Here is a 25,167-nt window from a genome sequence, read left to right as displayed (position 1 = left end):
CTCAGTACCGATGGACAGGTGAGGCATGTTTTTATTGATTCAAGATTGGACTTAATCCTTGTCCCGTCGTGTACATTTATTAGCAACTGCCAGTTTCGAACTTTGAAAATGCGCCACGAGCTCAAGCACGCACTTACCTACATCTCGAGGACGCGGTCGTAGCCTCCTTAGTGACGTTCTGAGTGCTGCTGATGAGACGTCTTGCAGCCCTGGCGTGCAGTGAACCACCCGGCATGCCGTCAACAAGCGTGCCGCCATCTTGGATTTGTACGTGGACTCCTCAGCAGCTGTTGCGCACCAAAGTACTGTTTACTGTTGATCTTCAAGTCTCCGGGGACACCGCATCTCGAGAGGCATGGCTTGGCATTGGCATGGCATCGCTTGGCATTCCTGTCGGATATCATCCCGCAGTAGATCGTCTTCACCTGCTTGGGATCGTAGTAACGAGCCTCTTCACAAGTACTGGTTTACCTTGAGTTTCCGTTGGCAAATTGGGCTTTACATCAACATTGCTCCGTGTTTACACATCAACATTGCTCTGTGTTTACACTGAATGAAAGTGTACATAAGATGTGCTTCCTTAATTCTCAGTCTTCATTTTCGGATCGGGTGAGATACCGCTCACCAGCACCTCTTTGCTTTTATGTGGAACAGTTACTTCACATTACTTCGACATTTTGTTATTTTACTGTCAGATTACAATGAGTACTTATTTCTCATTTACTGTACCATGTAAAATGCACTTATGCCTTTATTTATTTTATAACATTGTTACCTTCCTAAACAATGTTTAATCTATTGCATACAGCTTACTTATTATTTTGTTGTCTGGCACATTAGTTAGTTCTTATTTGACTTTGCAGTCATGAGTGTCATGCATATTTATTTAAGCTTATTGCCTTGTGGTTATTTCATTAGGTACATTGTGTGTTAGGTCAAACGTACTGTGTTAGTATATACATGTGTTGAGCATCTTCCCATACTGTGGTGCCTTAGTGAGAGCTTAAGTTATTATGTGTTTGTTTCTAATGGCAAGTATTTTCTTGGCGCTAGGACTTCTCTTTAGGGGATTTGTTTTATAAGAGCTGGTCTCTTTATAATTATTATATTCTTTCAGTGTGGGTAGTACACACCCTTTCCACTGATTTTATTCTCCCTAGACTTGTGTGCCTAGCAGCTTAAGCCTTACAAACTCCGCACTCTCACATTACTCTTTATATATGACCATGTAACAGTACGAGTTGTTTTGTTTCTTGCAGTGTGCAATAGTCTGTTTACCCATCTTTGGTTTTATTGCGCTATGGGCAGTGTACCCATCTTTGGTTTTATTGCGCTATGGGCAATGCACCCATCTTTGGTTTTATTGCGCTATGGGCAGTGTACCCATCTTTGGTTTTATTGCGCTATGGGCAGTGTACCCATCTTTGGTTTTATTACGCTATGGGCAATGTACCCATCTTTGGTTTTGGTCGCGCTATGGGCATTGTACCTATCTTTGGTTTTGGTTGCGCTATGGGCAGTGTACCCATCTTTAGTTTTGTTGCGCCATGGCCAATGTACCCATCTTCAAGTGTTATGCGCTATGGTTTCTAATTCTTACTTTATTTTGGAAATGTAATGTGCAATGAGCAACTTTATTTGTTCATGCGCGATGGGGTCTGTACCCTACACCTGTTTGGTTAGTTAACCCCATATATTCAAGTATCTGTAGTGTTTACACTACTGTCTTGCTTCTTTCTCTTAATCATATTTTTCTCCTTTTTATTCTCTTTTCTCTTTTCTCTGTACTGTTATTTAGCTTTATTCGAATGTTGTACTTGCAATGTTTTACATGCAACGTTTTACTTGCAATGTGTAATTATTTCTATTAATTGTTTTTCCCCAAGGGAAGGGGATGTGCTATCTTGAAGTTTCTTTTTGCACTGTTTCACTCTCCCTTCATTCTTGTCTCTTTCTACTACTTATTCATTTCTTTCTTCCCTGTCACAGTACTTTCATTTTTCTTTTCTTGCTGCAAAGTTGTAGATTATTGTTGTTTATTGTTTGCCAAGGGAAGGGGATGTGTTTTAACTTAATTACCCCAAATGACACCCTGTTGCACCCCTGATTTAGGCTTGTGTGCCATACATACATGCCCTTAGGGCATGTATGTGTGCCACATGGCATAGGTGTACATGCACAGATTTGCATATACACAGGTATTCGTTATTTACCGATATCTAATAGTTGGTGGTAAATAACGAATCCTTAAGGCCCTGTGGCACTGTTTTCAAATTACCGATTCGGTAAATTTTGAGGCCCCCTACATCTAAAACTCCAAATACCGGTCGGTAACGGCCGAAATCGGCTGTTACCGACCGGTATTTGGCCACCTACATATGGCCCAAGATGTTTTACAATCTTAAAAAGTACAACATTTAAACTTACCCAGAGCTGAACAGGCATTAAGTCGCCTTGCAACTGCACCATCGGCCAAGTCCAGCATGTTTCCAACTAGAAGTAACCAGCAGGCAGATTGGTAGTGTCTAGAAGAGTAAGGAAAAAAGATGAAACACCTTGAATCATATAGATAGGACAAGCAAAGACCAATTAATGGAAACTTTCTCAATGAGCTGATACCCTACTTCTAGTGGCAATACCAGAGGACAAACATTTACTATTGCTAGACAAAACACGCAGCTGTAACTATTTCCTAGGGACAGGACTTTATGGAGTAATGTTCATTGGCCTTTGGTTCTCGGTGCTATACAGAAGTCAAAGTAAAATTTTAGCACCACTATTCTCCTTCTCTAACTTCTTAGATTTCTTCAGTGAATGTTTCTTCACCATCTTCTCTTTCCTCCTGGTCATCGACTGAATAAAAGGTGGCAGAAGTTCACCACTCAAAAGAGCAAATGTATTCAGAAAACGGACATTTCTTCCCCATTTAGGTAAGCAGACAATTATCTCCAGATTCCAAAGAAATGCCAAGCACTACCTCTGGTCTGGTTAAACATTTACAATTCAACCCTCATCCTTGTTTGGCAATTAACAATGATATTAAGTATTTCATTCATATGGAATGGAGGAATTCATAGAAGGCAGATATTCAGAAGTTTTTCGACTCGTTTATAACCCTTAGACTAAGATGATTTGGAAAATCCTGTAGCGATCAAAATGTATCTGATGTTGGCTTACTTAACAGATGGTCCCAAAAAGAACACGTTCAAGATTATATGTTTTAGAACCCGTCATAGCTAATGGGGTCCTAGTGGCGGATTTTGTGGATTGTAAAGTGGAAGGATACTTGAAAGGGGTTATTTAAGTTTAAAGGTCGATTTGTGGGTGGCAGTATTTGCTATTTATGCTTCCCAGTCTCTAGTAAAGCATGTCCAGGCTTTGACTTCTGTCATTCAGGAAGCAGTGGAGTGCTCCGACTTGTTTGTGAATATGTAAATGCAAGCAAAGTTAAATTCTGATTTTTCTTGTGATATTTTAACAGCACCTGCTTTTTCTATGGTTTATAACTTGGCAATCCAGCGACATACTCATGTGAGAGACTGGAAAGCATAAAGAAGATGATATGTTATACAGGACTTTCAAGAACCATGTGGACAAATTATTCCAGAACCTTCACAAAGAGCATTAAGAAGACAGAATGGTTTTCAATTTCAGTTCCAGTCTTGAAGGGAGAAGTCTAATTAGTTATTATCTGTCAGGGGCCAGAACGCTAACCCCGTTGCCCCATCTTCTCTGCCAAAGCCCAGGAACTGGTTCCATCTACGCTGAGCTTCCTGTCCAAAGGCACCTTTTTCTTTTTGCAGGTGTGGAAAGAAAATGTTTCAGGGACATGGGTTCTTCAAATATCGGAAATAAGTTATTCATTGGAATTTAGATTACTCCCTCAAGGCCCTGGTCTAGTCCAACACACATACTCAAGAGATCCAGTAAAATGCTTAGCTCTGACTCAAGAAATATCTTAACTATTGATGAAGAAAGCAGTTCGTCCAGTTCCAGAGAGCCAGAAAAGGAAAGTGTTCAATTCTAGTGGTTTGCTAGCCCAAAACATCATTGGTGCGCAGTCAAAAAAATCGTTTTTTTTATATCGGCCTGCATTAATATCAAGTTTTTAATATCGTAGGGACAGAATATCAATGTCAAGAATATCGGTGACCAGAATATCGACCTTGAGGTAAGTAATATTGTTCTTTTTATAGCGAAGTAAGTAATATCGAAGTAATTCATATTGTTAGAAAAAATACTGTTGTTAATATTAATATTTATATTAGTGTTATGTATTTTAGTATGTACTTTATATGTATGTTTAACATTTTTTGCAATGTATTTTTATTATTTTTAAATATATGTATTAAATGTTTAGAAATTAGTCATTTATTTAAAGTGAATTTTGCGTTTTAGTATCAGAGTTGGTTGTGGGTTTATAGGGGAATAGGGCGGGAAGTAATTTAATTATAATTAATTTATTAATATATTTGTATTTATTGTTATTGATAATTAATTTGACAATTGATTATTAATTGGTAATTAATTTGTATTAATTGATTAATGTATCATTATATTCATGATGATTAATGTATTCATATTTTATATTAATTGATTAATTGATAATTACAATCGTTATGTTAATTTTTATGTGTAGCAGTTTGTGGGTTTATAGGGGAATAGGGTGGTAAGTAATTTAATTATATTTAATATTTGTATTTATTGTTATTGATAATAAAGTTATTGATAAATAATTATTCATTGGAAATTCATCTTTATTAATTGATTAATTTATATTTATATTAATTATTATTTTTTTCCCTACTGTTGCACTCCCTGGAGTGGGAATAGTAATTTTTACCCCTACGCTATGCTACACTTTCCCTAATGTTGCACTCCCTAGAGTGGGAATAGTAATTTTAACCCCTACGCTATCCAACACTTTCCCTACTGTTGCATTCACTGGAGTAGGAATTGTAATTTTTACCGCTACGCTATCCAACACTTTCCCTTCTGTTGCACTCACTGGAGTGGCAATAGTAATTTTGACTCCTACCCTATCCAACACTTTCACTACTGTTGCTACCTGGTCAATACAGCTAAGGAAGACTTCTGCCATTTGTAAACAAGATTGAATAGTGGGGTTTGGGTGGAAAAGGTGACCTACACCCCCAGATATGGTCACTTCAGGGGCGATTAGCCGCTGGGGCTAGTAGCTCATTGACCACTTGCACCCACACCTCTTTACTCAACACTGCATCTCGAGGGAACGCCGCAAAACCTACATCCAACGTTAGCAGTGGCTTCTTTGTTGACTTTTTGCACCCTACTCCCCACCTGCACCGTATAAGTAGTGAAACCAGCTCTCCCGCAGCTCCTGCTTCAGCACCAAGTCCAGCAAGGACAACTCTGCACCCGGGCTTCTCGAGTCAGGTAAAACTGAACTGACTATCATGGCTTGGTTCTAGGACCCACAGCACCTTTACACTCCTTGAGTTTCATGCAACTCAACCTCCAAGTGCCTGATTCCCACTACCACTTTTTCCCATTGTCCGCAATGCAAGTGTTCTGTAGTAGTGAATTACTGTGATTTATATTTTCTTCTAAAATCCATAACTTTGTTTGGATGCATCTGATCCTGTTCGTTGTGGTGCCTACATTAAGATAAAGAGCTACTTTATTTTTATGAATTGGTGTCGGAATTCTTTCAAGTCGTGTAATTTTCTTTTTGTCCAGGTTGGTACTCCTAAATGCTTAAAACCTGATCCTCTAGTAAAACCGGACTACTCTTTGCCACTCTACCAAGACTGAGAGAAGGATTTATTATTGTGAATCCAAGGACCATCTTTTTTCCCTTGATACCCAGAATGTTAGCTAGGTTAAAGAAGGTGGCTGTGGATCTCATTCTGGTAGCCCCCTTTTGGCAGAGGATGGCGTGGTTTCCATTCCTGAGGATGATGGCAAGTGGGTCGGAATGGGCACTTCCGACAGATCAGTCTTCCCCTCTGGACACATGCAAGAGAATGCAATCAATGTTATGGCAGCTGAGGAAGGGTTTGAAAGTGTTGTTTATTTTATCCAGTAGTCTTTTCAGTTCAGGAATCTAGACGGCTATCTACCTTAAAGTCCTATGATCATCACTGGTCATCCTTTTCTACGTGGTGTATGGACAGATCTTTAAATCCTGCTAGTTGTGAGTCTAAATGGATCTTGCAATTTTTTCAAGATGGTTTCGACAAAGATCTAGCCATTGCTACCATGAAGGTTCAATGGGCAGTAATAAAGGCAGTTAGAGCACCTCGGGGTATTCCCTAGATGGATTCCTTAAGTATCAGACTATTGAAGGGCTTTTCTTTGATGAGGCCAAATATTAAACTGACTGGACCTTCTGGAGTCCTTCCTTTGCTCCTTAAGGCACTACCGCCCTCCTTTTGAGCCATTGGAGAGAGACCTAAAACACTTATCCTTGAAAGTATTCTTTTCGATGGCTAGAACATAAGCCGGTAGACTTGGGGAATCAGGTTCCTTGTTAGGACCCCTTATTTAAGAATGTTAACAGGCTGGTGCTTAGGTTAGGATCAGGTTTCTTTCCTAAAGTATTGTATTAATTCCATCAGAAACAAGACACAATTTTACCTTTTTTTTCAGCTTCTACTATTCCTGAAGAGAAACCTTCACACAGACTGGATGTGTTAATGGCAGTGAAGATCTGTGTGTCAAGGTCACAAGACTATAGACAATGTGAATATGTATTTATTAATTTTGAGGTCATTCATCATTTGGAAAAAGCTTGTAATCAGACATTAAACAAACGGATTAGAACATTAATTTGTATTGCTGATGCTTCACAGGACGCAGTTTTACCAGGCAGAGTACAGGGTAGGTCCACACAAGGAACGTCTGCTCATTGGGCTGAGGCTTGCGTGGCTTCTATTTTAGATAAACAGCCACTTAAGCAATTGTATTATAGATTGGATATGTGGAATCTCAAATCTATGGAATTTGGTTCCAGAGTATTAACAGCCACAAAAAACCCTGAAGATTGGAACACCTGATATTTACATTAAAATGGTATGTTTGCATTACCTGGAAGATTTTGATGTCATATCTGGGGGGATCCCGTTGTTAATTTCTCTGGTACATCCACTTGAATTAAGTGGGGGTATGAGAAAATGGGTTTAAAAGGTAAAGATTCCATTACCTACCGGTATGCTTCATTCCTCTGAATAACCTCTTCCGTGTATCAATAGTTACTACCCTCCTGCCTGGTTCCCATTCACAACCTGAATTTCTTTATAGCTTGGCGATACACAGAATCTGTGGTGGGTTCCAGTCCTCGTTAATGCTAGTATGGTAGTAGAGGCACTTATAAGGGAAGAAGTGTGTCTTCTGTTTTTGGCTTCAATTAGCACCAGCTGGGTCACGTGCTTGGGTAGGGGTTAAACACCTCATGAATTGAACCAAGGAAAAAGGGTATTTGGATTAATGAAGATTACCGGTAACTAGCAAATCATTATATAAGATTAGCGGAATGTCTAGACAAAACTGGACATGCATATGCAATGAACACAATAACTGATGATGCAACAAGGATTATCATTAGTACATGCCTACTCCCTTTGACACATAAATCACTCTCATTTCATGGAGTGTGAAAGAGCTGAATAGCCTGAGAAAGGCACGAATGAGGCCCAACTCGACCACCAATAAACTCGACATTGAGTTTTTACAGGTGTTGCATATTTTCCGTTTTCTTATTGCTGAATGGGGTTTCTTTTCGTTACTTTGCTGGTCACAGCACTAACTCATGGGTCATGGCAATTCTCTACTATTAAAACTGCCCTTTATCCCCAGGGTGTACATGCTAACACTCAAGGGAAGGCTTCTACTGATCACAGATCAGCTTCACAATAATCCTGTTACATTGGCAAAGATATGGACTCATAATTTGGTTTCTCAGGATGTTTAGCTAATATTCTGGAACTCTGTGGCTGAACAGGGTGGTGCACAACTTAGGGGTAGAGACTTCAACCTAGTGATATCTTCTAGCCTGGATAGGTCTTAATCACAAAGTGGGGACAGCCTGTGCCAAATCAAGGATATGGCATATTACATTGATATATGGAAAGCTAGGAATGCATGCTTTAGAGCAAGCATACTCATTCTATATAACATGATTTCTACTCTTGGATTGACTAATGGCTTCTGTCCTTTACCAAAAATGGTTTGAATGACTCCCCTGTAGTCCTGCTTACACATATCGCAGTTGGGCTGACAGTGTTGCAGATGAAGGTTTCCATGAGGGGTGTTGCTGGATGTGGTGTTTCGTGAGTAAATATGCTCCATCAGCAATAATTATTTTATTTATTTATTTTTTTTAAAACCCAGGCTCTGTTCCCCATTATTACACAATAAATTAGTTACTTACCTGTAACTGTAGTTCTCCAGTATTGGAATCTTTCATAGATTCACATGCTTGAATCATCTCCTGTCATCGAGATGGGGGTCTCTCTGTACTTTTAGAAAGCAATGTAATGATGGGTATAGACTAGAAAAGGCCTAGGCCCCTTAGTTTAGTAATGTATCATAGTCATTTTCTTTAAAGAGACCAAACGAACAAGTTACTTACTTTCGGTAACAATATATCTGTAAGAAACAGTATAGTTAGTATTAGATTCCTTACCTTAGAATATCCCTAGGCGTCAGAGTGGATCCGGAAACTTTTGCGTAGCAATACCCCTGCCCGTAAGGTAGGCGTCCGCGTCCGTCGTCGTTAGCGCCGGAATGACGTCGCCGGAGTACTTAGACACCACCCTCGCGTGCTGACGTCAGTTCTTATACACAGCTTTTCAGCGCCAGATACGCAGAGCCATGATAGAACCAATACTGGTGCCATGAAACTAGGCCCCTGAAAGGGGATGACCTTAACCCTAGATATCGGTTCGCAAAACGGGGAGGATGGGTGGGTCGGTAAGGAATCTAATACTAACTACTGTTTCTTACATATATATTGTTACCGAAGGTAAGTAACTTGTTCATCTGAAAGAAACAGGTTAGTATTAGATTCCTTACCTTAGAATAGATACCCCAGCAATACCAACCCCGGTGGTGGGTCTGCGAACCAATAATCACACCAGAAAATCCTGGAAGACGGAACGGCCAAAGAAGCCATCCCTCCGGACTTGGCTGTCCAGGCAGTAGTGTCTTACGAACGTGTGCAGCGAGGCCCACGTAGCTGCCTGACAGATGTTCTGCAGTAGTAGCCGTCGTGGCCCGAGTGGAATGGGCCCTCAGCCCAACAGGAGGTTCCTTTTTAGCCAAGGAGTAGCATGCCTTGATGCACAAAACGGCCCACTGAGAGATGGTCCGTTTCTGCACCACCCGTCCCTTCTTAGCTCCCACGTAACCAACAAAGAGTTGGTCATCCACACGGAACTGGCGTGTGCGATCCAGATAGAAGGAAAACGCACGTTTTGGGTACAGACGGTGGAGTCGCTCTTCCTCTTTAGAGGGATGCAGAGGCGGAAAGAAGGTGGGCAAGGTGATGGACTGCCCAATATGGAAGGCAATGACTACCTAGGGCAGGAAAGAGGGTCTTGTCCGCAACACACCCTTGTCCGGATGGACAGAGAGGAAAGGAGGTTTGGAAGAAAAAGCCTGGAGCTCATTCACTCTCCTGGCAGAGGTGATGGCAACCAGGAAAGCAGTCTTAAGGGTAAGAAGATGGATAGGACAGTTGTGAAGTGGCTCGAAAGGAGCACACATCAAATAAGTTAGTACAAGGTTCAAGTCCCACTGAGGCATCACAAAAGGAACAGGGGGGAAGGAGTAGTTTCTTTTCTGTAACTCCAGTTCTGTAGTAGGGGTATCTCTGTTATAGTCATAATCTAGTGAATAGTCCCGCCCATGTGCGTGGACCCCGGAGCAATCAAAAATAATCTCTTACAGTGTCAAAAAATGCAGAAATGCATAGACACTTAAGAGAGAATTTAAAGACATATAATGCAGCCCATAACAGGCTACACTGTCCAGTACTTCAGCTAGAAATTCCACCAAAAAAATCCACAAAACAGCAAAGCCTGTCCAGATTTTCATTGTCTTCAGTACAAACCCCTCTGGGAGATAGAGAGGAAGACCTGGACAGACAAGCCCCATAGGCTGCCATTATGTGTCTCAGAATAGGGTACTGTGCCTTTAAGAGAACTTTCCAGAACTTCACAGTATCCCAGAATGCCTTGCAGGTCTCTCTTACTTTCAGTTCTTTTTGAAGGCGTAACACGCCAGACCTGTAGCATTCCTCACATGAATATCTCTCTCTCTCCACCGGGGAGGAGGGCGGGCGCTTATGACTATAACAGAGATACCCCTACTACAGAACTGGAGTTACAGAAAAGAAACTACTCCTTCTGTAGCAGGGGGTCTCTGTGTATAGTCATAATCTAGTGAATAGAATGGCAAGCCCATCCCCACACCAAAGCGGCGGTGGAGAAAGAGAACCAACACCACTATTGTGCGAACAAATTCTGCAGCGAAGCCTGTCCCACCTGAGCATCTGCTCTGGCATCAGCGTCCAGACAGTAATGCTTAGCAAAGGTATGAACTGACTTCCAAGTGGCGGCCTTGCAAATTTCTGCAATCGGCACATTACGGAGCAAGGCTGTCGTGGCAGCTTTGCCCCTGGTGGAATGAGCCTTAGGCTTACCTCCTAAGGTCTTATTAGCTTTCTGGTAACACGGTTGTATGCAGGACACAATCCACCTAGAGATGGATTGCTTAGAGGTCGCAAGACCCGTCCTGACCGATCCATAATTGATAAACAATTGGTCTGACCTACGAATACCTTTAGTCTTATCCAGGTAAAATTTCAACACCCTCCTAACATCCAGGGAATGTAAAGACCTTTCCGCTGGAGATGAAGGATTCTGAAAAAACGTAGGTAAAGTTATGGTCTGATTGACATGAAAGTCAGAAATAACCTTGGGAAGAAATTTAGGGTGAGTACGCATAACAACCTTAGCAGCATGAAATACAGTATAAGGTTCATTACAACACAACGCCTGAATTTCACTCACCCTGCGGGCCGATGTAATGGCCACGAGGAACGCCGCCTTCCAGGACAGGTGCTGCAACGAAGCCTTATGAATGGGTTCAAAAGGCTCCTTCATCAAACTGGACAGCACCACATTCAATTCCCATGAAGGCGATGGAAGCCTGACAGGAGGGAACACTTTCTTCAAGCCTTCCAAAAAGTCTTTGATCACAGGGATCTGAAAGAAGGAAGTCTGTGAAGGGCTTTTCCTGTAGGCAGTCAATGCAGCGAGATGAACCCTAATAGAGTGAACATTAAGGCCAGATCGCGCCAAATGTAGAAGGTAGGGAAGGATGACATCTTCCTTGCACGTCGTAGGATCCAAGTTCCTGGACACACACCAGACACAAAACCTCTTCCACTTGTAAGCGTAGGACGTTCGAGTGGAGGGCCTCTTAGACTCCTTCAGTATGTCCATACAATCTTCAGGTAGATTCAAATGTCCATATTACACTACCTCAGGAGCCATGCCGCCAAACTCAAGGACGAGAGGTTGGGGTGCACCATCCGCCCCCCGAACTTCGTAAGAAGGTCCGGCCTGCACGGCAACCGAATGTGCGGAAGGAGGGACCGGTGTAGAAGGTCCGTGAACCACCACTGTCTGGGCCATTCCGGGGCAATCAGGATCATCCGTGCCCTGGACCGGGACAGCTTGATGAGCACCGCTGGAATCAGGGGAATGGGCGGAAAAGCGTAAACAAAGCTGTTCGACCAGTTGATCCAGAGTGCATTCCCCAGCGTCCCTTGCTGGTAGTACCTGGAGGCGAAGTCTCGGCATTTGCTGTTTTCGGCGGTGGCGAACAGATCTATGTCTGGAGTCCCCCACCTTGCGAAGACTTCTCCTAGTACGTCGTCGTTTATGACCCACTCGTGGTTTTCCTGAATCAGCCTGCTCAGTGTGTCCGCCTGAACATTCTGCACACCTGGCAGATGGGTAGCCGTTATCGTCAATCCTCTTGCCAGAAGCCAGTGCCAGATCGTCTGCGCGTCCCGAGACAGGGTGCGCGATCTCGACCCCCCCTGCTTGTTGAGGTAATACATCGTGGTCGTATTGTCCGTCTGTACAAGCAGAGAGTTGGTCCGGAAGGACGGATGAAAGGCCTTCAGTGCCAAGTGAACAGCTCTGAGTTCCAGGAAATTGATGTGATACGTGGACTCCGTCTGAGACCACGTGCCTTGGATCTGTAAGTCCCCCGAATGCGCTCCCCAGCCCTGGAGAGAAGCATCCGTCACGATCGTCTGAGTAGGAATGTCCTTGTGGAAGGGAACCCCTCTGAGGAGATTCTCCGCTGAACACCACCACTTCAGAGACTGAAGAGCATGCAGAGACAGTCGTATCTTGTCGTCTCCAGATCCTCTCCTCTGGTCCCACTGGTCCTCCAAGCACTCCTGCAGAGGTCTCATGTGTAGCCGTGCATGAGGAGTGAGGAAGATACAAGAGGCCATCGACCCCAGTAGAGAAGACACCGTCCTCACTGTTGTAGATGGAACAGTCATAAGAGCCTGAGCCTTCCGAAGGATCGATCTCCGTCGCTCCTGCGAAGGAGACACGCTTGCTGACAGCGTATTGATAGAGGCTCCCAAGTACTGAATGCACTGGACCGGGATCGGGACAGACTTGGACATGTTGATGTGCAACCCCAGCTTGTTCAAGAGAACGCACGTCTTCTGGAAGTCTGCCTGAGCTTCTGAGAAGGAGGAGGCCTTGATCAACCAATCGTCCAGGTACGGGTAGACAAACACCTTGCCTTTCCGTAGGTGTGCCGCTACCACTGCCATGCACTTCGAGAATGTCCTGGGTGCAGACTTCAGTCCGAAAGGCAGCACCGTGTATTGGTAATGATTGGTGCCGACTTGAAATCGCAGAAACTTCCTGTGCTTGTGCGCGATGGGCACGTGGAAGTACGCATCTTGTAGGTCTATGGCACAAAGCCAGTCCCCCTGTTGCAACTGAGGATAAATCTGATGCAACGAGAGCATGCGAAACTTATCTCTGCGAATCCACTTGTTTGCCTGCCGCAAGTCCAGAATGGGCCTGAACTCGTTCTTGTCCTTTTTGCGAACCAGAAAGAACCGGGAGTACAGACCTCTTCCTCTTTGAGACAGAGGTACGTCTTCTATCGCCCTTTTCCTCAACAGGATATCGGCCTCCGCCTGGAGCTCGCGCAGCTGATACTGCGAGCTGACCGGAGGGATCGCTGGAGGAGGGCTGATGAACCGAAGACTGTATCCATTGCAAACAATATTCAGCACCCACTTGTCCTGAGTAATTTTTCTCCACTCTGCCAGGAAAAATTGAACGCTTCCCCCCACCGGAGTGGGTAACGGATGACGGGGAAGTAACCGCTCAGGGTCGAGACCCGGCCGGGCCCTTGTTCGCGGTAGAGGGCTGTTGTCCACCTCTACCCCTCTGACGTTTTTGGAAAGGTCTTCAGAACTGCTGCTGTTGTTGCTGCTGCTGTTGTCCCGAAGACTGTCCTCTTCCTTTCCCTTGCGAACCGAACCGCCGTTGGAACTGGCGGTATGGCTTCTTGTCCTTGGGCTTTTCCAAGCCCACTGCCGTCAGGGTTTCTGCCTCGGCCTTCATCCGGGCCATCTCGTCATCCGCGTGTTTTCCGAAGAGCGTGTCCCCGGAAAACGGCAGGTTGGCCACTCGCTGTTGCGCCTCGGGCTTGAGAGACGTAAGCCTGAGCCATGCATGGCGGCGCTGGTTGATACCGTGGCAGTAGCCATGTGCCGCCAACAAGGAAATATCCGCCGCGGCACTGATGGCCTGGTTCGAAACCAGCATCCCCTCCTTGACGATTTCCATAAAGTCCTCCTTCCTGTCGCGCGGCACAAGGTCCGCGAACTGTTCCATGGAATCCCAAAGCGCCGGTCATATCGTCCCAGTAATGCCGAGTCGCTGGAAGCCTTCATCGTGGTGGAAGAAGTCCCGCATGCTTTCCTTCCCGCCGAATCAATCCAGCGGCTCTCCTTGTCCGGAGGCACGGTGGAGGACGGGGAGGTAGAGTGTTGTTTTCTGGCTGCCGTAACTATCACTGAGTCGGGGACTGGGTCCATCCTCAGGAAGGCAGGGTCAGAGTCCAGTGCCCTGTATTTCTTCAAAAGCCGAGAAGGAGCGGCCCTAACCACCGCAGGCGTAAGAAATAGTTCTTGTGCCGGTTCAACCAGTCCCGGAACCAAGGGCAACAGAGGGCGAGACAGGTGCTTCTTGTGCAAAGTCTCGAATATCACGGACGTCGTAGGTGTAGGAGCCGTCACCGTGATACCCAACTTCGCGGCCCCCCTCAGGAGAACATCCTGGAATGTACCGATGTCATCGATAGGAGACACCCTAGTGTCCGGGGAATCGGACAGAGTAGGGGAATAGGAGCAAGTCCTTGAAGATGTATCCGTCCTGGATCTATGCCTCCTATGGCGTTGCTGGAACGAGTGGAGGACCTGCGCCTGCTCCTCGATCGTTCTCTCCGTCTGGAGCAAGACTTCGACCTCCTGGGCTTCGGCCGGTCCACCGGCCTGTCCGGGGTGGCCGACTTGGGCTTACGCGGTTCTTTAGACTTAGGAGTCTTCTTGGGAGGGGTCGGAAGGTGAGGCAACGAGCCCGACCTTGGTGGAACCGGTGGAGGCTTCTCTGGTAGAGGAGGCAACGGAGGAGGTGTAGTCATCCTCGGACGCGGGCCTCTAGGCAATGGAGGAGGAGGTGGAACGGACTTCTTTGGAGTATAAACCTCCGAGTACACCGATCCCGGTGATCCACCATCCTTCCTGGGCTGAGGGGAGCCCCCCACAGCCTCAGGCCGCTTAGTACTGGCATCCGGCACCGTTGACCGGTGTTCAGGAGTCGACCGCCGGTCCCTCGACGTCGAGCGGCCCTTCGGCGTCGACCGTCTCTTTCTCTTCGGCGTCGAGCGACTCGCGTGTCTCGACCCGGACCATCTCGACGACGATCTCCTGTGTCTTGACGGCGACCGCTTGCGCCTCGACGGCGACCGCCTCCTCGACGTCGACCTTGACGACGATCTCCTTCGCCTCGACGGGGCACGCCTCCGTCTCGCCGGCGAGTGCTTCTGCGTCGACGGCAGGCTCGACGACGAGGATCCCCTCGACGACGATGAAGCCTTGTGTCTTGAAGGCAATCGACGGTATTGCCTCGGCGGCGTGCGTCGACGCCGATCCTGTCGACGCCGTTCCTGTCGACGCCATTCCTGTCGACGCTGATCGCTCGACGTCGACACCGAAGACAGCAACGATGACACCGTCTCCGCGTTCGACGGCGGCCTATGTAGGTCCCTCGACGTCGACGTTTTCTCGACCCAGAGCCCTGGGGAGAAGGGGAGCTGGCCTTGGACTTCCCTCTCGACGTCTTGGAGGGTGCCACCGACCCAGACGGAGAATGGGGACGTGTGCTGGGCTTCCTGCCCCCGGGGAGCCCCCCAGGGGCCTCAGCATGGGCAGTAGAAGCCCCTCCAGACCCACCTTGCGTCTTCTGTCTCCTTTCCTCCAGTCCCTGAAGCCTGATTTTCTTTCTGTCTTTCAGGGTCCTGCCAGAGAAACCCTGGCAGATCTCACACTCCTCAGGGATGTGGGAAGAGGGAAGGCAGAGGATACAGACCTCATGGGGGTCTGTCTTGGCCTTCTTCCTGGAGCACTCCGGGCATTTATCAAATAATGCAGGCATTATTTCGACCAAGGGGTGCAACAAGCCAAGAAGAAAGCTTTAAGGTACAAATAAAGTACACAAAAGACGATTTTAGTGCAAAAACACCAACAAAAACCCTTGAACAGGGAGAGCTCAATGCTCCAGGGTCCTGCTTGCAGGAGCCGGAAAAAAGAACTGAAAGTAAGAGAGACCTGCAAGGCATTCTGGGATACTGTGAAGTTCTGGAAAGTTCTCTTAAAGGCACAGTACCCTATTCTGAGACACATAATGGCAGCCTATGGGGCTTGTCTGTCCAGGCCTTCCTCTCTATCTCCCAGAGGGGTTTGTACTGAAGACAATGAAAATCTGGACAGGCTTTGCTGATGGCTGATCAGGTAGCCTTAAGAAGGCTGAAAGGGCAGAAAGGTAGCCCTTGATAGTGCCCAGAGCAGAGCCCTGCTGGTCAAGAGAAAGAAGGAAGAGGAGAACCTCAGAAAGAGGGGCATTGAGAGGATCCACAGCCTTTGCTGTGCAACATGTCACAAATCTGTTCCACCTGCAGGCGTATACCGACTTTGTGGAGGGACGTCTGGCTGCCAGAATCACAGTACAGACTTCAGGATTCAAGTCAAATGGCCTCAACTGTCGCCGCTCAATCTCCAAGCATGGAGGTGGAGACTGGACTGGTTCGGGTGGAGGACCGTCCCCTGCTGCTGCGACAGAAGGTCCTCCAGAAGAGGCAGACGAATCGGGGGATCGACTGACATACTGAGTAGCTTGGGATACCAGTACCTTCACGCCCAGTCCGGAGCCACAAGGATGACTTGGGCCCGGTCGCTCTTGATTTTCTTCAGCACTTTGGGCAGTGGTATAGGCGGAAAGGCGTACAACAGACCGCAACTCCACTCACGACGAAAAGCGTCCCCGAGCGAGTGCCACCTTGGAAATTCCAACGCGCAGAACTGATGACATTGCGCGTTCTCTTCGGTGGCGAATAGATCTAACCAAGGCTCTCCCCACTGCAGAAAGAGCCCTTGCGCCACGTCCGAGTTCAGACGCCATTCGTGATCCATCATGCACCTTCGGCTGAGCTTGTCCGCCCTGGCATTCAGAGAACCTGCCAGGTGTTGAACCACCAGGGTCACCCCCTGATGTGCCAGCCACTGCCAGAGGCGCAGAGCCTCCTGGCAGAGGGTCCACGACCCCACCCCGCCCTGTTTGTTGCAGTACCAAATGGCGGTGGTGTTGTCCGTGAACACCTGCACTACACTCCCCCAGACAGAGGGGAGAAATGCCTTCAGTGCTAGACAAATCGCCCGCAGCTCCAGAAGGTTGATATGGAGCCGGGACTCCGCCGGAGGCCAGAGGCCTCTGATCTCCGCCTCTCCCATGTGGCCTCCCCAGCCCTGGAGGGACGCGTCCGTCACAACTACGTGCTCTGGTTGGGGAAGGGAGAGGGATCTGCCGCTGACCCAATCGCGGTCAGTGATCCACCACTGCAGCTGTCTCGCAGTGCCCTCCGAGATCAGGACATGGTCAGACAGGTTGCCCTGATGCTGGGCCCACTGAAACCTCAGGTCCCACTGCAGAGCCCGCATCCGCCACCGGGCGTGATGCACCAGAAGGATGCAGGAGGCCATCAGCCCCAGAAGCCACAGCGTCAACCTGACCGAGACCCGGGATAAAGGCTGAAATATTGAAATCAGAGCCTGAATATCCCGGACCCGCTGTTCGAGAGGATAAACCCGAAACAGCGCCGAGTCGAGGACCGCTCCGATGAAGAGGAGCTTCTGAGAGGGGCACAGGTGTGACTTTGGCACTTTGATGGAAAACCCTAGCTGGTGCAGGAGGTCCGCCGTTGTCTGGAGGTGGCTGACGATTGTCTGGGGCGAGCCCGTCTTCAACAACCAGTCGTCGAGGTAGGGGAAGACTGAAACCCCTAACCTGCGCAGATGAGCTGCGATCACCGCCATCACTTTCGTGAACACCCATGGGGCGCTGGTAAGGCCGAAGGGGAGTACGGTAAACTGAAAGTGCTCGGGCCTACCGTGAACCGCAGGTAGCGCCGGTGGGCCAGCAGGACGGGGATGTGGAAATAAGCGTCCTGCAAGTCCAACGCTACCATCCAGTCTCCTGGGTCCAGGGCAGCTAAGACCTGAGCCAATGTCAGCATTTTGAACTTCTCCTTCCGAAAGGAAGCCGTTGACGTTCCGTAGGTCCAAGATAGGGCGCAGGCCCCCTTTACCCTTCTTGGGTACCAGAAAGTAGTGGGAGTAACAACCACACCCTACTTCTGGCCCAGGATCGCGCTCGATGGCCCCCTTGGCCAAGAGGGCCGTAACTTCCTCTTGCAGAAGTTGCAAGTGATCCCCCGACACGCATTGGTATTGCGGTGGCATGGCTGGAGGGGTCGCCTCGAAGGGGAGAGAGTAGCGACGACACCTACCCGACCTCTCATGCCTCTTACCTAAGGATTTTGAGCCCGAAGACTGATGCCGACTCTCGGAGCTACGACGACTCGGACCCCGCGACCGGTCCTTCGACCTCCTCCTGGACCGGGACCTTGAACGGCGCGGGCCGACTGCCAGAGCTCAAGTCTCTTGCGGGACCGCTCCCGCCTAGCCTTGGCCGTCAGAGCCCGACAATCGGAGCAGGCTCGGTCATTGTGGTCGAGGCCCAGACAATGAAGACACCGGCGATGGGGGTCGGTAACCGACATCAGTCGGCTGCAATCGACGCAGGGTTTAAACCCGGGCATCCCTACCGGCACCATAGGAGTCGAATGACTCGAGAAAAACAGATCAAAAGATCTAAAGTTTAGTCAAAATTAGAGCTTCTCCGGATCTGCGCTAGCTCGCGTGGAAAAAAGAAGAACTGACGTCAGAGCGCGAGGGTGGCGTCTAAGTACTACGGCGAAGTCATTCCGGCGCTAACGACGCCAACAACGGACGTGAAGCCGCAGACAACGCCTACCGACGCGCAGGGGTATTGCTACGCAAAAGTTTCCGGATCCAGTCTGACGCCTGGGGATATTCTAAGGTAAGGAATCTAATACTAACCTGTTTCTTTCAGATTTAGGTTTTAACCAGTCAGGTTGTAACGCCCTCTACAACACTCCTGTGAGAAGCTCCAGTCCCTCAGATTTTAGAGCACGAGTGTACAAAATACATATCCACTGAGAGAGAGAGAGAGAGAGAGAGAGAGAGAGAGAGAGAGAGAGAGAGAAACATTAGCTTCACAGGGGAGGAGAGTGGGCTGCATGTGAATCTATGAAAGATTCCAATACTGCAGAGCTACAGTGACATGTAATTTCTTATTCCATATTGGACCTTTCAAAGATTCACATGCTTGAATCAGATTTACAGTTTGTGGACTGTTCAATGTATAGCACATACAAGAAATATATTTGCATATACGTATGTATGAACTAGAAGAAAACAGCAGTATATGAAGTGAAGCATACATACAGACACACACACACTAAAATGGTGCGTAAAGAATATGCCGATTGAGGGCAGGCAGGAATAGCTCACCATTAGTGAAAAAGATGTCGAACCATTTCCTTGCTCACTGCTGCATCACTCTGAACTGCCAGTTCCAAGCAGTGGTGCTGACTAAAGTTGTGTCTGTTCTTCCAGGTCGCTGCTTTACAAATTTCAGGAAGAGAGACACCAGCAAATAACGCCATAGATGTAGACATAGCCCTTGTGGAATGGGTCCAAACTGAAGAGGTCAACTGCCTTCCAGCCTTCTGGTGACAGAATTGAATGGTGTTGGGATATCCATATGGAAATGCTTTGCTTTGAGAGAGTAAAGCCTTTCCTTGGAGTGCTGCAAGCACCAAACAGTTGACAGGATTTGAGAAAAGATTTAGTCTTTTCCAAGTAAAATTTTGGGCATCGAAAGCAGTAATCTTGTCCAAGTAGAATTATGGGCATCGCTTGTTGCCTAGAAAGTTAAGTCCTCTTTCTGCTCAGGTTGTAGGATTTGGAAAGAAAGAGTTGAGAACCACGGGTCCATTAATGTGAAAGTTTGCAGGGACCTACAACATTAATTTTGGGTTTGTGCGGAGAATAACCCTGTTGTCCCTGTATCGGAGGAAAGGTTTTGGTATGGTGAATGCCTGAATCTCACTAACCCATCTGGCGGAGGTTAAGGCGAGTAGGGGGACCAGCTTCCGGGAGAAATATGATATCCACTTTGTGGATGGGCTCAAAGGGATCTTTTATAAGCTGAGATGGCACAGTGTTCAGTTGCCAAATGGAGTAGGAGGCCTTACAGGAAGAAAGGTTCGAAATAAGTCTTTGAGAAATAGTTTAATGGTGTTGGAAGACCATAGCGGTTGAGATGTGGAAGATCGCATGAAACTGGAAATGGGTGCCTAGTGGACTTTGATGGGAGCATGAGCTTGACTTAGGCAGGTAATGAAGATATGGGAGAATTTCTTCCAGAGAGGAGGAGAAAGGATGCATCTTAACCTGATGACACCAGATGCAAAATCTTTTCAATTTGAGGTAATACATTTTATTGCTACTATCGCACGGGCCCTAGCTAGGATTTCTCTACATTCCGATGGTACAGTCATGGGGCGGAATTCATGGTCCCAGAAGCCATTCTGATAGATGAAGAGACTTGGGATCCAAATGAGGCACTTTGCCCTGATTCATTGTCAGAAGAGTGGGAAACGTCTTCAATTGAATGTGACGCTCTTGAGATAGGAGAAGCAACTCCGTGAGCCAGTGGTGGCACACCCAAGATGGACCAATGAGAATTAGCTTGCAGGGTTCTGCTTTTCCTAAGACTCTTTGAGAAGAATCGGAGGGAAAGCGTAGGCAAAGGTGCCGGACCATGCTATTGAAAATGCATTCCACCACGATCCCTGTTGGTAATGACAGCTTGCATAAAACCATCATTTGCGTTTCTGGGGAGTAGCAAGGAGGTCCAGATTTGGATTGGCCCTTAGGAGAAAGATGTTGTCTAGGGTCCTCTGGTGCAGCTCCCACTCGTGACATGAAGATGGAAGCCAGCTTAGAGTGTCCACTATAGGTTCTGCTTCCCAGGAACATGTTCCGCTCGCAGACGCACCTTGTGATGGATGGACCATTTCCATATTGTTTGTGCTTCCTGGGATAGCAGGTGGGATCTTGTGCCACCCTGCTTGTTAATGTAGTGCACTGTTGTTGTATTGTCTGTGCAGGCGAGCACTACATAATTATGAATTCTTGGGCAAAAAGCCTGCAAGGCGAGATGCACTGATTTGAACTCTAGCAAGTTGATATGTAAAGGACATCGAGCTTGTTGCTAAATTCCACTGACTTCGAGATAAGCTTCCCATCCTTTAAGGGAAGCTACGGTAATGACTAGACGGGAAGTTAGAGTGCGAAAACGGTAATGACTAGACAGGAAGTTAGAGTGCGAAAAGAGTCAGACTGACAGATGTTCCGGCTTCGTCCACCAGGATAAGACGCTGACCATTGTTAGAGGGACCTGGATGAGGTTGAACAAATCTGTCACCTGCACCCATTGTTCGTCCAATTTCTCCTGAAGTAGACCCATGCGTAGATGAAAAAATGGGATGAGAACAATGCAAGAGAACATCATTCCTAGAAGGGACTCGTAGAGGCAAACAGAAAGAAACTTTTTCTTTGGATGGCTTGTGCCAGCATCACAAGTTTTAGTTCTCTCCTGTGTAGGATATGCGTTGGAGAATGTGTCCAGCGCGGCCCCAAAAAATGCTATGGTCTGTGACTGATGAAGATTGGATTTCTCTAGATTAAACTTGAGACCTAGCTGTTTGAAGACATTCGTGCAGGCTATTGTGGAAGCATGTGCAGTGTGTTTGGAAGGAGCCTTGACCAACCAGTTGTATAGCTAAGGAAAGACTTCATGGTTGTGTTGCCTGAGAAAAGCTACTATAGGTGTGAGGCACTTTGTGAAGATGCGAGGAGTGGATTTGAGGCTAAAGGGAAACACCTTGAACTGGAACCATAGAAATTTCTTTTGTTTTGAATGGAGGGGTAGGTGAAAATAGGCATCTTGGAGGTCGAGGGTTGCCATAAAGTCCCCTGGTTCACGAGCAGCAGCGCCTCTTGTAGTGTTACCATACAGAATGACTGCTTCCTGAAGAAGACGTTGAGGCTCCCGAGGTCTAATAATCAGTATGCACTACCTTGAGTTCTTGCATATTAAGAAGAAACAGGAGTAGAAATCTTTCCCTATGTGGACCATAGGAACTCTCTCTATAGCTCCCTTTTTTAGCATTTTTTTATCTGCAATTTGAGAAGTTGCAGATACTTGTGAATGGAAGGTGGAGGTCTTTGGAGGATTTCCAATGTGTAGTCAAATTGTATCAGGTTTAGAACCCACTGATTGTTGGTAATTTTCTGCCATTGATGGACAAAGTTGGTAACTCTGCCATCGAGGCAGAAGGCAGGAATGAAGGAAGTAGCTGGAGCCTGAGGTACATCATTGATGTCGGTGGTGCCCTTTCCCTGACGTCCCGATTTTCCCCTCTGAATTGGTCTGACATATGAGGATTGCGGTGGGTTCCTCCGCTGGTATTGGGGACGAGATTGTTGAGCGGATGAGGAGTAGAAGGGGTAATGCTATTGTTGGTAGCCCCCTCTGTATGAAGGTTGTCTTCTTCCAATTGAGCCACGAAAAGGCACTTTCTTAAATTGCAAGTTTCCCAAAGACTTCGCTGTGTCTATATCAGACTAGATAGCCGGGAGGGCCTCAACTATGTGTTTCTCAAAGACGACTGGCTTCTCCGTCATAGGGGATGTCTAATATTTTGGTCTGAACCTCCGGTCGGAAAGATGTAGCCTTTGCCAACAAGGATGCCTGCGCGCTGCAGCACCGGCTAATTGCCGGAAACCAGTAATGATGATAACCGTGGCGCAATCTATTACTTCACAGAATGTGAGCTCACCTTCATCCGAAACTTTCTTGGCTTCTGCTCTGACATACTCTAATAACTGGTCGATGTCCAGAGCAATATCCAACCACATCTGTCGGTCATACCTTCACGGAAGTGCTAAGAGTTGGCTGCTCTGAACGTTATAGCCGACTGTTAGACCATACATCATTGGCGTGAGTCTCCCTTCCATTTTTGACGGATTGCCTCCTCTGTTTTGGTATGTTTTTGCTGTTTATATCCTTTGGGCACTGTGCCACTGCTAATCAGTGCCACAGTGCAAGTGCTCCCTATGTTAAAATTGATATACTAATTGGATTCCATGATTGGGTCATTTGATTTATCTGTTAGCCCCTAGTACAGTGCACCATGTGTGCCCAGGGCTTGTAAATCAAATGCTGCTGGTGGGCTTGCAGCACTGGTTGTGCCACCCACAGAAGCAGTTTGTAAAATGTGTCTCATGCCTGACATTGCAAGGCCTATGTGCAGTCTAGCACTGCCATGTCAACCTGGCCAAGTGCACCCACTTGCCAGTCCCTACACCTTGCCTTTGCTTCATATTAGACACCCCTATGGTAGGCCCAAGTGCAGGGTGCATTGGAAGTATAAGGTAGGACCTGCTCTAATGTGCGTTGCATGTTTTAATAGTGAATTACAGCCATTTTCGTTTTTCACTATTGAAGGCTACGTGTTCTCCTTAGGCCAGAATGGGCAGTTAAGATTATTACATTCTTATAATCCTAACTGACTCAGGGAACATGGTAGAAATTCGAATTTAGTATACCTGAACTCAGAATAATAAAATACATCTTTTAGTAAAGTTGATTTTAATATTCTGTGTTTGAAAATACCACTTTTAGAAAGTAGGTATTTTCTTGCCTAACTATCCAGGCCTGCCTCTGCTGGGTTGTGTATTCCTTGTCTGGGTTTGTGAGTGACATGGCTGGGGGATTCCATGAGACAGGCTGGGACAGCCCAGTGGTGAATAGAGAGATCTGTATCTAGATGGGAGGGAGGAGTTGCACCTGGGACCTGAATAGGGCTTGGCCTTCCCTCTACAATGCTGGCTCCACCCCCTGTGGCTTGTCTGATGTCTCTGCCCTGCACTGTGAAAGGAGAGGAGGAATCATGTCAACAGATTGCTCCAGAGCTGTATCTTCCCTCCCCTGTGCCGGCTCCACCTCCCGTGGGGCGGCTGATGTCTCTGCCCTGCACAGTGAAAGGAAGAAGAGAGTCATGTAAACAAAGTGCTCAGGAACTGGTTTGGACTAGGCAGAGGCCTCTCTGCCTTCAGAGAACAAAGGATTTTGGAGTATATTAAATATTGGGACCCTGATCCCAAGAAATTACATCACTTCTGGAACAAAAAACCTTTCTGCCAAGGAGAAGAACCAAGGAAGCTGCAGGAGTTTGGACTGCCCCTCTGCCAGTGTGCTGTTTGCTGGGTTTGCCTGCAGTGGTTGCTCCACAGCCAAGGGAAAGGAGAAGGACCTTTTTAAGGACTTTCATCATCTACAGAATATTCTCCAAGGGCTTGAACTGTGCTTGCTTCCTGCTGAAGTCTCAAAGACAAAAAACTTCACCTCCAGCTACTCCTGAATTTCCTTACTGGGAAGTCTGACTTCAGACACTTGCATGCCGCTGGAAGCGCGACGCATTGAGAAAAAGCGTGTCACCGCCGCAGCTGAAATCGTCGCATCGCCGGAGAAGCGAGCCTTCGCCGTATTTCCCTGGAAGCGTGTGTTCATCGAAGCTGCCTGCTGTTGCATCACCGGAGAAGTGGGACGCCATTGTGCCATTGTGAGAGTCGCCATCGCATCACCGTAGAAGCTTGTCGCAGGGCCTGTCGTGGCTCCAAAGTACAGAGTTGTCGCAAGGCTGCCAGGGCACCATCGCATCGCCGCGTCAAGGGCGCCATCTTCTCGCATCGCAACCGGATCATCGCATCGCATCAAGGCGCCATCTTGCGCACAGCAACGGGCCCGCAGGCCGAGAATCTACACATCATCTCTGCACCGGTAAGGCTCACAACGAGTCCCCTACTATGCGCAAGCATTGAGGCAAGACGCAACCATTTCCCGGATCCCGGAACCGACGCATCTCCCCTTTTGCAAGCTTTTTGTTTACTTTGCGTTACGCATCCAGGTACTTTGTTGAGAACTTTGTCGTATGTACCATCAACTTGAACTAAGCAACTTTAATCATCTTTTAAGCAATCTTGAGTGTAGTATTGAGAATTGTTGTTGTTTGTGGTCTTGTGGCAAGTCTATATAAAGAATACTTATTTTTATAAAACCTGTGTTGTGTCCACCTGTAGTGTTTTCACTGTATTACTGTGTATATTCACAAATGCTTAACACACTGCCTCTGAGATAAGCCTGTCTGCTCGTGCCAAGCTACCAAGGGGGTGAGCAGGGGTTATTAAGGACTGTAATCCCCTTATGCTGACTTATAAGTAAGGGTCCCTATTTGGACAAAGGTGAATACCATTGCCAACTAGAGACCCCAAGATCTAACATTGGTGGTCAGCGGATTTGG

General features: G+C 47.1%; 1 protein-coding gene across 3 annotated transcripts in view; it reads right to left on the bottom strand.

Moving 5' to 3' along the window:
* Positions 1-25,167, bottom strand: part of TMEM269 (transmembrane protein 269) — a 146,699-nt gene that overhangs the window by 44,429 nt on the left and 77,103 nt on the right. For all 3 annotated transcript variants that reach the window (XM_086921615.1, XM_086921614.1, XM_086921613.1), the window contains one exon: positions 2,428-2,525. In XM_086921615.1, the coding sequence (XP_086777741.1) occupies positions 2,428-2,525 (98 nt within the window). The remainder of the gene's footprint in view (positions 1-2,427; positions 2,526-25,167) is intronic.

This window comes from Lissotriton vulgaris, chromosome 5 (assembly GCF_964263255.1).
Source record: "Lissotriton vulgaris chromosome 5, aLisVul1.2, whole genome shotgun sequence".
NCBI classification, from domain to species: Eukaryota; Metazoa; Chordata; class Amphibia; order Caudata; family Salamandridae; genus Lissotriton; species Lissotriton vulgaris.
Note: the sequence above shows the minus strand (reverse complement) of the source record. Positions and strands in the feature narration are given on the sequence as shown.